Raw genomic sequence first — 13417 nt, 5'->3', positions numbered from 1 at the left:
AAAGTGATCCTACCCTGGGAGAGTATTCACGAGGGAAACAGAGGTTCATCTCAAGCACCACTGGATCGGTTCTTCTTGTGGTCAGAGGACTGAAAGTAAAATAATTTGGGAAGCATTAGTGTACCTGTTCTACAATACTTTTAAGCTGCCCCTTTAATGTACCTTTAATGTCTCTTCTGAGGTCAAATAAATCTTAAATGCAGATGCTTTTTCTCAGAGTACTAAATAAAGAATAAATACAAATATCAGTCTTTTAATTGCCAAATCTGGCTCATAGTTTGGCAGTTTCTCGATGCGCAGATTTGTTATTTTGATTTGTTTGTAAAGCGTCAAAGGCACTGACAGCCCTAGGCGGATGAATAGAACAAAAGGAAAATATAGATTACTGAGTGTTTATTGTGTACTTATTTCTGCCAGTCTGAAATGCTCCAGACTATACTGGAAATTTACTGCAGATTTAATCTTAGGAATCACACCCCCCCCCTTTTTTTTTTCAAAAGAGATTAAATTTGTGACATTAAAATGATTACTTAAGAGTCTTAAAAGCAAATATCTTCCAAATTAAAATGTCTTCTATTCCTAATCTGTAAAATACTGTTCCTCTATTCACAGAGAAACTAGACAGTGGTATCTGTTATAATCTGCATAGAGGAGTTGGAAGGCTCTCCAGATATTCTCTGCATGCTATACATGTATTTCTGAAAATTTATTGCCAGAAATGAAAACAAGACAATGATAGTTGTTTTCATAGATGTTCCCTGAAAGCCTCTCCTGTATTTCTGCTCCCTCTGTTGGCTTTACACCAGCTTTTAACAGACTTAAAAGTGACAATTTGGAGCTATTGCTGTGTGATAAGGACGGAGGTCTTCAAAGCTGCATTCGTGTTTTAGAGAGAAGATGATACAGATGTAGAAAAAACTCCAACCTCCCCAAAACCACTAAAAAAACTTTTTACCACCTTTGATATAAAAATTAGTCGGGCTAGTGGCTCTTCAATTAATAGCTTCTGATCAGTTTAACAAAATTGAGGTACTTGGGCACACTCCAATTTTCAACTGGAAGCAGTCATTCAGCAGAGGGCTTTTCTGACACAAATGGTGGCTTTGAAATGGATGCCTAGGAAAGTGAGAAAATGTATTTTGAACTGAACTGTTAGAGTTTCATATTTTGTAGAGGAAAATCCCAGTTTACAAATGATTCACAATGGTAATACTAGTAGTACAGAGGAATTTCTGAGCTTGACAACTATGGTTATCAGAAAAAGAAGAATTGGGCATACTGTTTTCATATAGCGAGAACCTCAGTGTTGGGTCCTCCAAGGACAGTTCTACTTACACATAAAGCCATATATCCAGCCTGAAGGTCTCAACACCAAATCAGTCTGCACTCAGGCATCTTGCTGCTTCTGGGCAAATCATTTCTCTGATCTGTGCCTAGGTTTTGAAACAGGGAGGACTGTCCTGATCTCCTTTGCAAACTTTTGCAGTATATTGAAGAGAATAGAAGGTAGGGATAATGTAAAAAAAAAATATATATATATATATATATATAAGACTGCTTAGATAAGATCTGCTTTATGGATAAATGATCTGCTGATGTTAAGTATGAAAATCTTTTCCCACTAAACTGGTAAAAAAAATAAAATCCAACAAAAACAACAAGTACAAAGCAGGAACTTGTCTAAGTGTTTTACTACTTCTCTTTTTACAAGTTTTGTGACTTTAGCAAAATAAGAACATCTTTAGTCTTTAAAAGTGCTCTCTATCTTGTATCCTAAAGTTTAAGACCTAGCTGCTCAAAATAAGCTGAAAATTTGCAGAAAGTGCTAATGATCATAAATAGTGTTTCAGAGCTAGACAGCTTTAGGCAGCCATGAATTCCAAAGAATATCCAAATAAATGTTTCCTTCTGTATATTTTACATACACTATCTTTTTTTTTTGCTTTCTTTCTTTCTGTATCTTACCATTCTTGCATTATGGGGCAGGACAACCTTTGGCATGGTGGCTTACACGACATAAACACTGTAACCCACAGACAGCTTGAAATGCTGCAGAGGTTCAAGGCAAATTTTGGTGAAAGGAAAAACAGAAATCTTGAAATGGAGTTTATATCTCACCGTCCCTGGATGATGATGTGCCATTGTTTTATATAAAAATACAGTATTTTCCAAATTATTTACTTACCCCCCCCTTTTTTTTCCCGAATCTGATATATGTAAATTTGGGTCTGCTATGGTTTGGAAACAGGAACTCTGCTTGTGGTTAGTCACTTCTGATGGTGGGAAGTAGCTGATATATATGGGAAAACAACAAGAAATCTCAAAGGGAGCTGTCTGCCAGAAGAAATCCCTTTTAAAAACAATTTCTAAAAATTACATCACCAACAACAGTCGGCTTGTGTTCTTTACATGATAGGATTTACATCCCTTACAAAACATACTGTCTAACCTGAGTCTTCTTAACCACATACCCGCTACTCATTAGGTAGGTATTAGCAGGTATCACTGTATTTCCCAGTTATGGCAGATACGTCCCAAATCCTATACTGACTGAAATAAGTAACATGCAAAGAACAAATTAAATAGATCACTGCATACACATGCCCATGTATATGTATATGCTGGGAACAGATTGCTTACTATTTCAGAGGAGATGGTGAGGGCCACTAGAGGGCTATCTAAAACAACACTTCTGCAACTTTTTGAATCACCAAATGACCACTTTGAAACCTCTTGCCAACTGCAGACTACACTTACCATCAAACATGGAACTGGAATTGAAAACACTGTAAAGAATATATTTCAGGGCCATTTATCACAGTCTAAGGAAAATGTTTGGAAACTACTGAGCTGAAAGGATGCTATGCAGAGCTGATGCACCACAAAGATCTCAGAGTACTGAACAGAAATTTTCCAGTTGAAAAATCTCCCACTGTAAAATTCCAATTTGGTGGAAAGCAAACAGCTTCCACACAGATCCCTGGTTGCTTTTTTTTTCTTTTAGCACATCAGACACAAGTCCTTGCCAGGTCCTTGGCAGCCCAAGTTCAAGGGCTTCCCGGTCACCAGCAGCCTGCCTGGCGGACCCTGCTGAACCAAGGCTACGGCTCAGCAGCCCCGAGGCTCCGGGCTGCGCGGCGGGTGGCTGGACAGCTTCCCGGGGCACCTGCCTTGCTCCCGCAAGGGCAGCTCCTTGGAAAATTCTCAAAAACCTAAATTTCATTCTTCTCTGAAGTGAAATTTTGTATTTCCATTCTGCAGGCAATGCTATGTTTTCAACATTTTGTTTTGAGCTGCAATCCTATTTTGGTGTAACAGAAGTGTTACACCACTTATTATTTTATTATTATTTTATTATTATTTTGGTATAAAGAAGTGTTTCCTATGTTCTTCTCTGCTCCAGCTAAATATTTTCTTTTCTGTTTCCTATAGTTTTGTTTGAACCATGTGCCACGGTATAATCTGTTTAAACCAACAAGATGTTAGCTGTACATTCAGTGACAAATGTATTTCTTCAAAATATGAAGAAATGTATTTCTTTCTATTAGCTCTAAACTAGTTGACTGGAAAAGGATGCAGTGCTAATACTGAAGAGTCTCCCCTCCTACAGAGACTGTCTGTTAGAAATGACCAGATGAAAGGCACTGAAAAGACAGGAAAAATATTGTCAAGCTGAAGAAATAAGCATTAGTTGTAGGTGATATAATAGGCCTTATGTGCCCCAGTAAAAGAGTACAATTTATGAACTCTGATTTATTACCTTGGCTGGGTGGATGGGTCAAACTCTTAAAAAAGATTAAAATTTGTCTCAGTTTAGGTGTAAAAGAAGCAGCATAGATTTTTTAAAATGGTAATAGCTAGAGTCGGGTGACTTACTTGTTTTTTTAATAGTTAATTCCCCAGCTAATGTGGTTTCAGTCATCTCTAAAATATTTGCTTCAAATTTGCTGAATAGTTTTGGCTGAGGAAAAAAAAAGAGAGGGTAAACTCTGGTGGAGGAAAGTCCCTATTTACCAATAGAGTAATGATTGGAACATTTACTTAGGCAGCAGAAACTCCTTAGGAGTGAGGTATTTTGAGGCAGGTACACTCTATCTCTCCTTTTAGAGCATTGACTTGGTATAGACGGACGTGGCTGTGGACACATCTCCCAAGCGAGCTGCTGGTTCCCAGCTCACGGAGCCATTCCCATGCTCCTCCTTGCTGCCCCAATGAACTTGGGGCCTATTTGTGGTATAGCTTCAAGACAAGCAAGAATTTTCCCTTACTCCCACTCCAGGAATCCTTAATGCGTACTGTTTGGAGCTGCTTTCTAAGAAACAGAATGATTCAAATTCCCTTGCACATAAGTAGGATTTCCAGATCCAAAGCAAGCCCTGGGAGATGAAGAGGGATTGCCTCTCTTCTTTCAAAGGATCCAGAGCAAATACACTACATTGGGTCAAACAGAACATTCAATGGTCTATGCAAAGAAATGTTTCCAGGTTATTTTCTTTAGGCAAGAAAAACAGAAAATTTGGTTCCATCCGAACTGTGCTGGTTTTTATTATTTTCAAGATGGCTTTTGAACAAAAAAGGCAATCTTCACAAAGTCTTTGATTAGTCATGAAATAGCTGGGTCTCACTTTCATCCAGCCTGCACTACACTTTTTACAAACTATTATGACTGCCGCCATAGAAACAAAGAACTGAAAGCAGCTTTGACAGCTCCCAAGTCCAGTCGCTGCTATTGCAGTCACCGCATCATGTAACTGCTTTCAGAGTGTACTGACCATGCTGAAGGTATTTTTTTGCTGCCTTTACTCAGAAGAAGGCTGTACCAAAATCTCATTGCTCTAATAGCGAGAAACTTTTCTCTTAATTCCACTCTCAGCCTATCTTTGTCCAATTTACATCCATATGTCTTCCATGTTAACTTCAAAAGCTCTTTCTTGTGTGGTATTTATTTCTTTGGTGTGTCTACAGACAGCATCATAGCTTTTCCCAGTCATCCTTCTGTGGCACTAAGCAAATTAAGTTATTCAAGGCATTTCATATGAAACAGGCTCCCTTGCTCCCTTATCACTGTCTAGCTCCCAATTTCAGTTCATCTCCTTTGATACAACGAACAGAGCTGTACATGTCCCACCAGTGCTTTTACTTGGTCTTGCCTTTACTCTCTCTTACACTAATATCTTTGTTACATTTTATAGTACCATTTCCCCTTTTTATTTCCAATTTCATCAGCTAATACACTGAGGTCTTTCACCTTGGCTGTTTCCAAATAATAAACTCTCATCTTATTTCAGATTTTCTTACTAGGCCCCAAAAGCATATCCCACTATATACTGTACTATTCAGTTGTATCCCATTTATGTCATTCCTGTCAGTAAGAGCATCGAGTTCTGAGCAATATCCCAGACCTCAATTCTACTGATGCTGTCTCCTGACTTCGTGCAAATGGCAAAAATCATCAGCATAATCCCACTTTTTGTGCTGTTAAACAAGATTGGAATTCTAAGATGTTAAACAAGACTAACAAAGACTGGTCCTTGTAATTCCTACCAATCCAAATCTTCAGCAATTCGAACAATAACCTCCTGTTTCAACCTGTAAGGTATTGCTGTCTTATCTCTAATCAATTCTTTCACATTTTATTGTTCCCTTATTATTTCCCATCTTCTCCACCCTCAACATATCAAATTCTTTACTGAATGCTAGGTAAATGAGATCAGCTATATATTTTTTGCCTAGTTTTTGCAAAGTTTTCAGATTAATCTGGAATGATCTATTTCCTGTTTGCCTCCATATCTTCCATATCTTCGTTAGTTACACTGAAATATGTTTTCAAACATTGTAGGCTACTGAGGCCACTTAGAGAATTCGGTAGTCACATTTGTCTCCTTTTAACATACAGTTCTGTACTTCCTATTTTAAATCATATGGCATCACCATGACAATAGTAATTTCTTTGAAAATTATTTGTTACTAAATTTAAGATTTAGTTGTAGTAATTTTAGAATTCAGGTGCTTATGTGATACCAAATATATTAAATTCTTTTAAGTTTTTCTTCTACTTCTGTGGTAATTTTCATTTATCTTAATTCTATTTATCCGTATTGTGTTTTTTTTTGTCAAAGTCTACATGAGTATTCATTTGGATTGGGGCAAAATAGATCATCTCTATGCTAGTCTGATTGTGCAGTTATCCCATTTACTATCTATCTGACAGTCAAGCCTGACAAGTTGTTAAACAAGACTACCCTTGTAGAACAAGGAGAGATCAGGAATTTTTTTTCCAAAGAGGGGGGAAAAATAGGTTTTTTCTTTCCCTACCCCTCTGTGCTGAGTATTTATACTGCTGCTAAACTCTTCTGTTGTTTGAATAACAACAAATTTACTTCAGGTAAGTAAAATCTTATCTGCAAAGCTATGTCTTCACCGGTATACTCAAGATTGCGCTTATTCCCATTTTACAGCCACTGCAAATTCCTCAAGAACAGGACAGCAACCATTTATGCCTGTTTATGCCCCAGTTTATGCCCTCCCCCCCAGCTGACAGTAACAAAGTCCTGATGAAAAGCAGACTGTAAGAATGATAGTGCTAGTACGGAGATACCTGTGCAACATAATGTGGAGATTCAGAGGTGCAGATAGAACTATGGCAATAATCATCTTTAGACCTCCATGTACAAACCCTACTGGCATTTCACCTTCATGGTAGGGATTGCTTGGTGCCTAGGGTTTTGCCATCACTTTCTAAGCCAGTTCCTGCATATTCATGATTAACGGCCAGATCAAAAGGATTTAGGTGTCTAATACGAGTCTTACACCAAAATCCAGGATTGCAATCCAAAAATACTCTGCGCAATCTAACTGTGGAGGTAACTAAATTTGCTGCCTACATATCTCTCTCCATCCTGCTGAGTGCTTTTATCAGGAGGTTGGAAAATCTTTCCTTCTTGCTCTCTTCTGCCTTCATATTAATGCATTTTTACTGCATAAAGACTCAGCTTCATAAGGAAGGCATCCTTAAAAGGGCACAAAAACACACGTAAACTTGTAAGACAACAGTTAGGACCTTCATTTGGAAGTGATATGGCAAGAATACCTAAAGGAAGGAAATAAGAAGGGGCCCAAGACAACATTATTTCAGAGAATACATGCGGGTTCTCACTCTGCTAAGAATTCCAGATGGGTTCAGGATGGTTCAGGTTCAGTTCACAGGCACATATGATCTGATAAAACATATGATCTGAGAAATATTCATTAACTAGTTCTGTCCAGTAAACAGTTTGGTATGTCTTTCTAAAATTTCTGACTCTCCCCATGTCTATTTACCCTGTTCTGGGTTTTGGGTTTCATTTCAAAAAGCAAGCGCTTACGTGTTTGATCCTAAATCCAGAATAAACTATCAGAAATGCTTGAATTCATATGGGTATGTGTTCACTGGAGCATGCAGATGACAGGACTGAATCAATCCTAATTCTCTTTGTTCCCTTGTCAGAATTGAAAAGGGGCAGAAGCAGCTTTGAGAAGATGCCACCAGCACTGCTGAGGGACTAGCGGCTTTATATTACGCCCGCTTCCAATTCTGCAACCTGTAGAATGTGTCATGCAAAGGAAGCACTGGGGAGAATGCATACAGCAGAAGTAAGAGCAGCAGAAATCCTTTCCCTCCCTAAGGTATCATAGGCAATAAAAGCAGTCTATTGACAGTAAGACAGGGAGGATCTCATAAATCAGAGCAGCCTTTGGGAGTGCTGCAATGTATGCACATGGGCTGCATAGCCCCAAACTTAGCCTAAATGTAGAAAGAAGCAGCAGGAAACTTCAGATCACTTTGTCCTTGCTCTCCAAGTTATGCTTACTGCATGGTTTCTCCTGAGGTTTGTAGCATAGAATGTGGCACACCAACATCACGTAAGCATTGCAATTAACCTAGATTGAGAGTTTCACTTCTGTCTTCCAAATGCCCCCAAGAAATTACCCAGCTAACAAAGGCAACGTTAGCAGCTGGGGAGAATTAGGTAACCAAGTAAAGCAAGGCACCCAGACACAGGCCCACATTATCAGGCACATCCAGGCGCTACGGTCAGCCACTTCGCTTCTGTTTTGCACCTCCTTTCCTTGATCCTTTGGCATTTGTGTTTTAGATCCTGAATTCTACACAGCACAGAGTATACCAACTGATATTTCTGCATTTACCAGCTAGCATGCTATTTAAAAGAGTGTAAAGCAATAATAAAGTGTATCTATTAAAGACAAAGATTTTCTCGACTAGAGAGAGCAGATACATGCCTTTACCTATAAAGTTTACAATACAAAGATATTTTTCTTTTCACATTTGCTTGATTGCTTTGGTTTGTGTTTAATTATACAGATGGCTTGAGTGGTTTTGTAATTTTATAGCTAGCCTGTGCTTGCGATTGATGTGGTAGTGTCCCTCTTACCAAAGCTTTGGAAACAATATCGGTTTTGAAAAGCTTGTTGTATTTAAATCCTCCAGTTGCAATGCAGCAGATGCCATATTGTGAATGAAATGAAACTACATTAAAATTTGGTTTTTGTAGACTTTGTAATATTTGCACCAAGACAATATGGGAGTCAGAAAATCAACAATGATGATTGTTGATTGCTAGTTATTTAATTCTGTGACTTTTTAAAAATATATCCCCTCTTACATATTCCAGATACACAAAATCATAGATATTCCTTCTTGTCTATTACTATGTTCATTAACACATAATGAGAAAAAAAGGAAAATATTTTAGTTTTAATCCAGGAAAAAAAATTTAGACAGATTAAGTACTAGCATGTGAGAAAAGGAAACTAAACACAAAAACCAAAAAAACCTCACCCTCATTCCTTTCCCCTATTTCATATTTATGGATCTAAAAACAAATGACCTGTTATGTTAATGAAGTAAATGTAAATTATTTTCTGGAAGTAGAATGACAATCTTTAGCTACAACCTATAAAGTCCCAAGACCTCATTATCTGAAACACTGCCTTTCATTCTATTTCCATCACAAAAATTGTGATTGACTGTGACATTCAAACTGTTAGTGCAACACTCCGGACTCTCCAGTGGGTAGGCCATAAGCTACACACTCTGGTCTGTAGCAGTTTGACATAGCTTATGTGTGGCAGCTTTCAAAGACTGTATTTGCTTGGACTATTTGTTTTATTCTCCCTCTTAGTCTATTGATGCAACTTGTTTCTCCCTCACGAACAGAGACAGATCATGTCTCTAGGCAGACACAGTTCATGAGAACTGAGTCCACGCGGCCAACTCACTCAGCTGAGAAATGGACTGGATCCGTATGAAGTACTGCACTTTATTTCTAGGCACCCTACCAACTAGTAGAATCTACCACTTCCCCTAAATAATGCTTTTACACTCTCTATACAACTAACTCAAGGCAAGAGTGGGAGCCTACGAATGAGATTAGACAGCAGCAAATGGTGAAAACATAGGAGCCTTTTCTCCTGAACAGTTGCATAGATGAGCTGCTTCCCTCCTTTCCCTTCTTACACAACAGCCAGTAGTTAAACATGTCCAACATCCAGATTTGACTTCTTCCACTTTCTGAGAAAGTTTGATCTGTATGGAAGTACCCTAATGACAGACATATGAAGATTTCTGCTTTATTGAAACTGTTCCACTTTGTATTACCTAAGTCTGAGAAATAAAGAGGTAAGGCAAGAAACTTACTCTGTACAATCCATACAATGATTTTAGCTTTACTACTGCCGGCTATTGCTTGCAAGCCTTGGATGCTCCTACTAGGGCTGTTCTGTGAGATCAGAGTTGTAACTTCTTATGAAGCTCTGAAGCCAATTATTGCTCAATTCACCAATTTCTTAAAATATATTTATAAAAATGCAGACAGTCCTGAGATACTTAAGGATTTTGCTGGTAGATATTTAATACGTACTTGGATTGTAAACACCTCAAAAATTAAATGACATTTCAAAGAGTAAAGACACAGGCGAAGAATCTAACTGTGGACCCACATGACTAAAGCTCCAATATCTTCTTTTTTTTGGCAACTCCAGCCCAATAGGACTAAAATACTGCACAAACCTATTAGGAATATTCACTAATATTTTCAAAGCACACTGGAACTCCTGGACTTGTTAAAACAGTATTTTTATAAATAACAGCACTGCAAACTAAGGGCAGGACTTTCAGGGGGTTCTTTTTGCCTCTTACTCATTTATAACCAGTAATAAAGATTCTGCTGTTAGAACTCAGCTGATTAATTTGTTGAGGATTTGTGTTGTACAAAGGAATTCAGCTGACTCTACCATTGTGATTTTGTCTCTGTAATGCTAACAGAGTCAAACTTGTTTTGTCAGTAAACAGGTATGTCCTCAAGGATAAAGGAATAGATGTATTGGGCAAGAATTTCAAGAAGCTACTATGTCTACACATTCACCTTTGAAGTCACAGCAGTCACACCTTTTTTTGTATGCAAAAAGAGCTGTTATGCTTATTTATCATGTTACATTTAAATAGAGACCTGTGACGTTACTAAATCATATAAATCAGAAAAATATTAGTTTTTACAAACTTTCTTATTTTATAGATAACAAAATGATGGAAAGAGATGCAGCTCGTCTGTAGTCAATGGCAAACAAAAAAACATAGGTCTTCCTGGTGCTTGGTTCAAAGCTTGCTGTAGTCATCCCAAAGATTCCTGTTGACATTAACAAAACCTGACACAGGCTCTGTGGATCTCTGGAGACACATTCTCTTCATTTGGTCTTTTGTCCAAACCTATTTTAAATCCCTTCTTAAAAAAACATTTCTGCTGTCCTGCTTACGAGAAATTGGCTGGTCACTTATGACTAGGCTGTGTGTGAACAGATCTTATTTTTCTTTGAGGTAATTTAGAGCTTCTGTCTGTTGAAGCAGTAGCCCATGTAACTTCATGATCCTACTAACACCCACATCCCTAATCCTAGCAGAAACCCAACTGGTTGTTGCACCTTCTTCTTTCATCTTGTCTCAGAGTACTAACTGTTTGAATGAATTCTGTGGTATTTTTGCATTACTGTAGCGTGGATCCCAACCCGTTTGGGGGATTAAGCAGTCCTTCTCCCAGATTGTCACTAATTCTTTCAGAAAACTCAGAAACTCCTAGACGTGTTTCAGTGAGAGAAGTGTGAGCAACAACGTCTGAATTCTGACTGGACTTCTCACAAAGTTCACACTTACGTGTTTCTGCTAGATTTGGGGATTTTGATTCAACAGCCAGTTAAACAGAATCCAGTTACAAAGTTTGGATTAACATTCAGATCTGAATTTATCCTAGAGTTGGGTTTTTTTCAGCTCCAGGGCCCTGACTCAGAACATCATATAGAGTGATCTCACTCAAAACCACGCAAGTGACTCATATATTTACTTCTCTTCGACTCTGTCTCCTCTTCAAGTTAAGATATTTGCCTGTTTTTCTGACATCAGTTCATCGACATCTAGCCATCCACTGTGAGTCGACACGCCAAAACTAAAACGCCGCCCTTTTCTCCGGGGGGTCTCCCACGTCTGTCGGACGCTGGGTCCGTCCTCCCGCCCAGCAGCGTTAGCTTCACCCCAACGGGCCCGTTTCCTGAACGGTGGCGTGGCCGTGGCCTCCCCACGAGCCGCCTCCGTCGCCTGCTCCCGCCGCGCAACCGAAGCTCGGGCCACCCCGGCAGGCTCCCCGCCACCGCCCGCTCTCCTTTGCGCCCGATAAAGAACATTTTGCCCCCCAGATAAAGCGCTGCCGCTCCGTTCCCCCGGGAGCCATCCCCGTCGCTGTCACCAGGCCGCGACACCGCCGGCGGGTCACCTTGGCGGGCGCGGGCGGCCCCGCTGAGCTCAGCGTTATAGTTAGGCGCTGAGCGAGCGCCCAGCTATGCGCGCCCGCGCCGCGCCCGCTCGCAGCGGCGCCTCGCGGCTAAGGCAGGCCGGAGCGGGGCCGGCGGCGCCGAGGCCTGAGCGCCGGGCGGCGGCGGCGGCGCAGCGCTGAGGGCCGCGCCGGGGCCGATCCGCCTTCGCTCGCCGCCTGCCCCCGCGCGGGCGCTCGCGGTGCCATGGCCGCGGCGGCGGCGGCGGGGCGGCGCGGGCAGTGAGGCGGGGGCAGGCGGGAAGCGCTGCCTTTCTTCCCTGCGCCCTCCCCTTCCCGCCCTCCCTCCCCTTCCTTCCCTTCCCCGCGCCCGGGCGGAGCGCGGCCGCGGCCCCGCGCCGTTGATGCCCGGCGGCTGCGCGGCCGGCAGCGCTCTGCTCCCGCCTGGGCCGGCGGCAGGGCCCGGCGCGGCGCTAGGCCGCGGGGCCGCCCCGCTCAGTCTCCTCCCCCGCGGCGGCGGGGTGGGTGCCCCGCCGCCGCCGCCGCCCGGCGAGCGGTGCGATGAGCCAGCAGCAGGCGGTGAAGATGTCGGCGGCTCCGCTGGCGCCGGAGGCGGCGCCGGGGATGCTCGAGGGCCGCCAGAGGAAGCTGGAGTCCCTCATCCGCGACCCCCGCTCGCCGGTCAACGTGGAGAGCCTGCTGGTGAGGGGCGGCGGGGCGGCGCCGCGGGGCCTCGCCAGGCCGCGGGCGGGACGGGGCCGCGGCCGGGGCGGGGGAGCCGGGGCCGCCGGTGCGGCTGGTCGGGCGGCACGGGAGAAATGCCCCGGGAGGGAAATGACCCGCGGAGACACCCCCCCCCTTTTATTACTATTTTTTTTAATTTCCCCACCCAGCTTAATTTATATCTTTCAGCCTCACGCTTCGCCGTCGCGGTGTGTTTATTTGTGTCAGACGAACTACCTGTCTTTGTGTGCGGTTCGCGGCGTGTAATACCCATCCTCTCAAAACGCCATGTTAGAGCGTCTCCCGATCAGTTAAGGTCGAGATTTGCTGTCTGATGTGGAAATAATTCAGGAAAAGGACACGCCTAAGGGAGAAATGTGACTTGGGGATCCTTTGGGGTCAGGTTTATTTTCCATTGGGACAGATTGATTTGTCCGTCTGCTGTTTCAAATGGCGTTTCTCCGTGTGAGTGTATGAAATGTAATTTATTTCAGTAAGAAATCCATGCCCTCCGGAAGGAGTGGGAAGGGAGTTATATTTCCCCATTTAAAACATCTAAACCTCGAAAGGGTAGTGAGAGGGAGGTTTTTTATATTCTTTTTTTAAGCACTAAGCTTCTAGGTCTTCAGACCTGGTATTTCCAATCTCTCCCAAGATTTGCGATCGGTCCCAGTTGAGAGAGATGGAGAAGGGTTCAGAAATCCTAATCCTTCCAAGAGTTAAGTTAAAGGCACTTCAGCCTTTAGGCTAAAAGCAGAGTCTTTCTTTTTTCTCTCGCTCTTTTTTTTTTTTCCCCTCCTTCTTCAAATGACTCAGTTCTGTTTGGCCAACATACAGGAACTGACTGAACACTATGTGTGCCTGTGTTGAGTGGGGAA

The 13417-nt window shown here is 41.9% G+C and overlaps 1 protein-coding gene across 1 annotated transcript in view; it reads left to right on the top strand.

Annotated features, from left to right (window-relative positions):
• Positions 1-12214: 12214 nt before the first annotated feature.
• ROCK2 (Rho associated coiled-coil containing protein kinase 2) overlaps positions 12215-13417 on the top strand; it is a 93466-nt gene continuing 92263 nt past the window's right edge. Inside the window, exon 1 of the mRNA XM_062573036.1 lies at positions 12215-12518. Coding sequence (XP_062429020.1) covers positions 12378-12518 — 141 coding nt within the window. The 5' untranslated portion in view covers positions 12215-12377. The remainder of the gene's footprint in view (positions 12519-13417) is intronic.

This window comes from Rhea pennata, chromosome 3, assembly GCF_028389875.1.
Source record: "Rhea pennata isolate bPtePen1 chromosome 3, bPtePen1.pri, whole genome shotgun sequence".
Lineage (NCBI taxonomy): Eukaryota > Metazoa > Chordata > Aves > Rheiformes > Rheidae > Rhea > Rhea pennata.
Note: the sequence above shows the minus strand (reverse complement) of the source record. Positions and strands in the feature narration are given on the sequence as shown.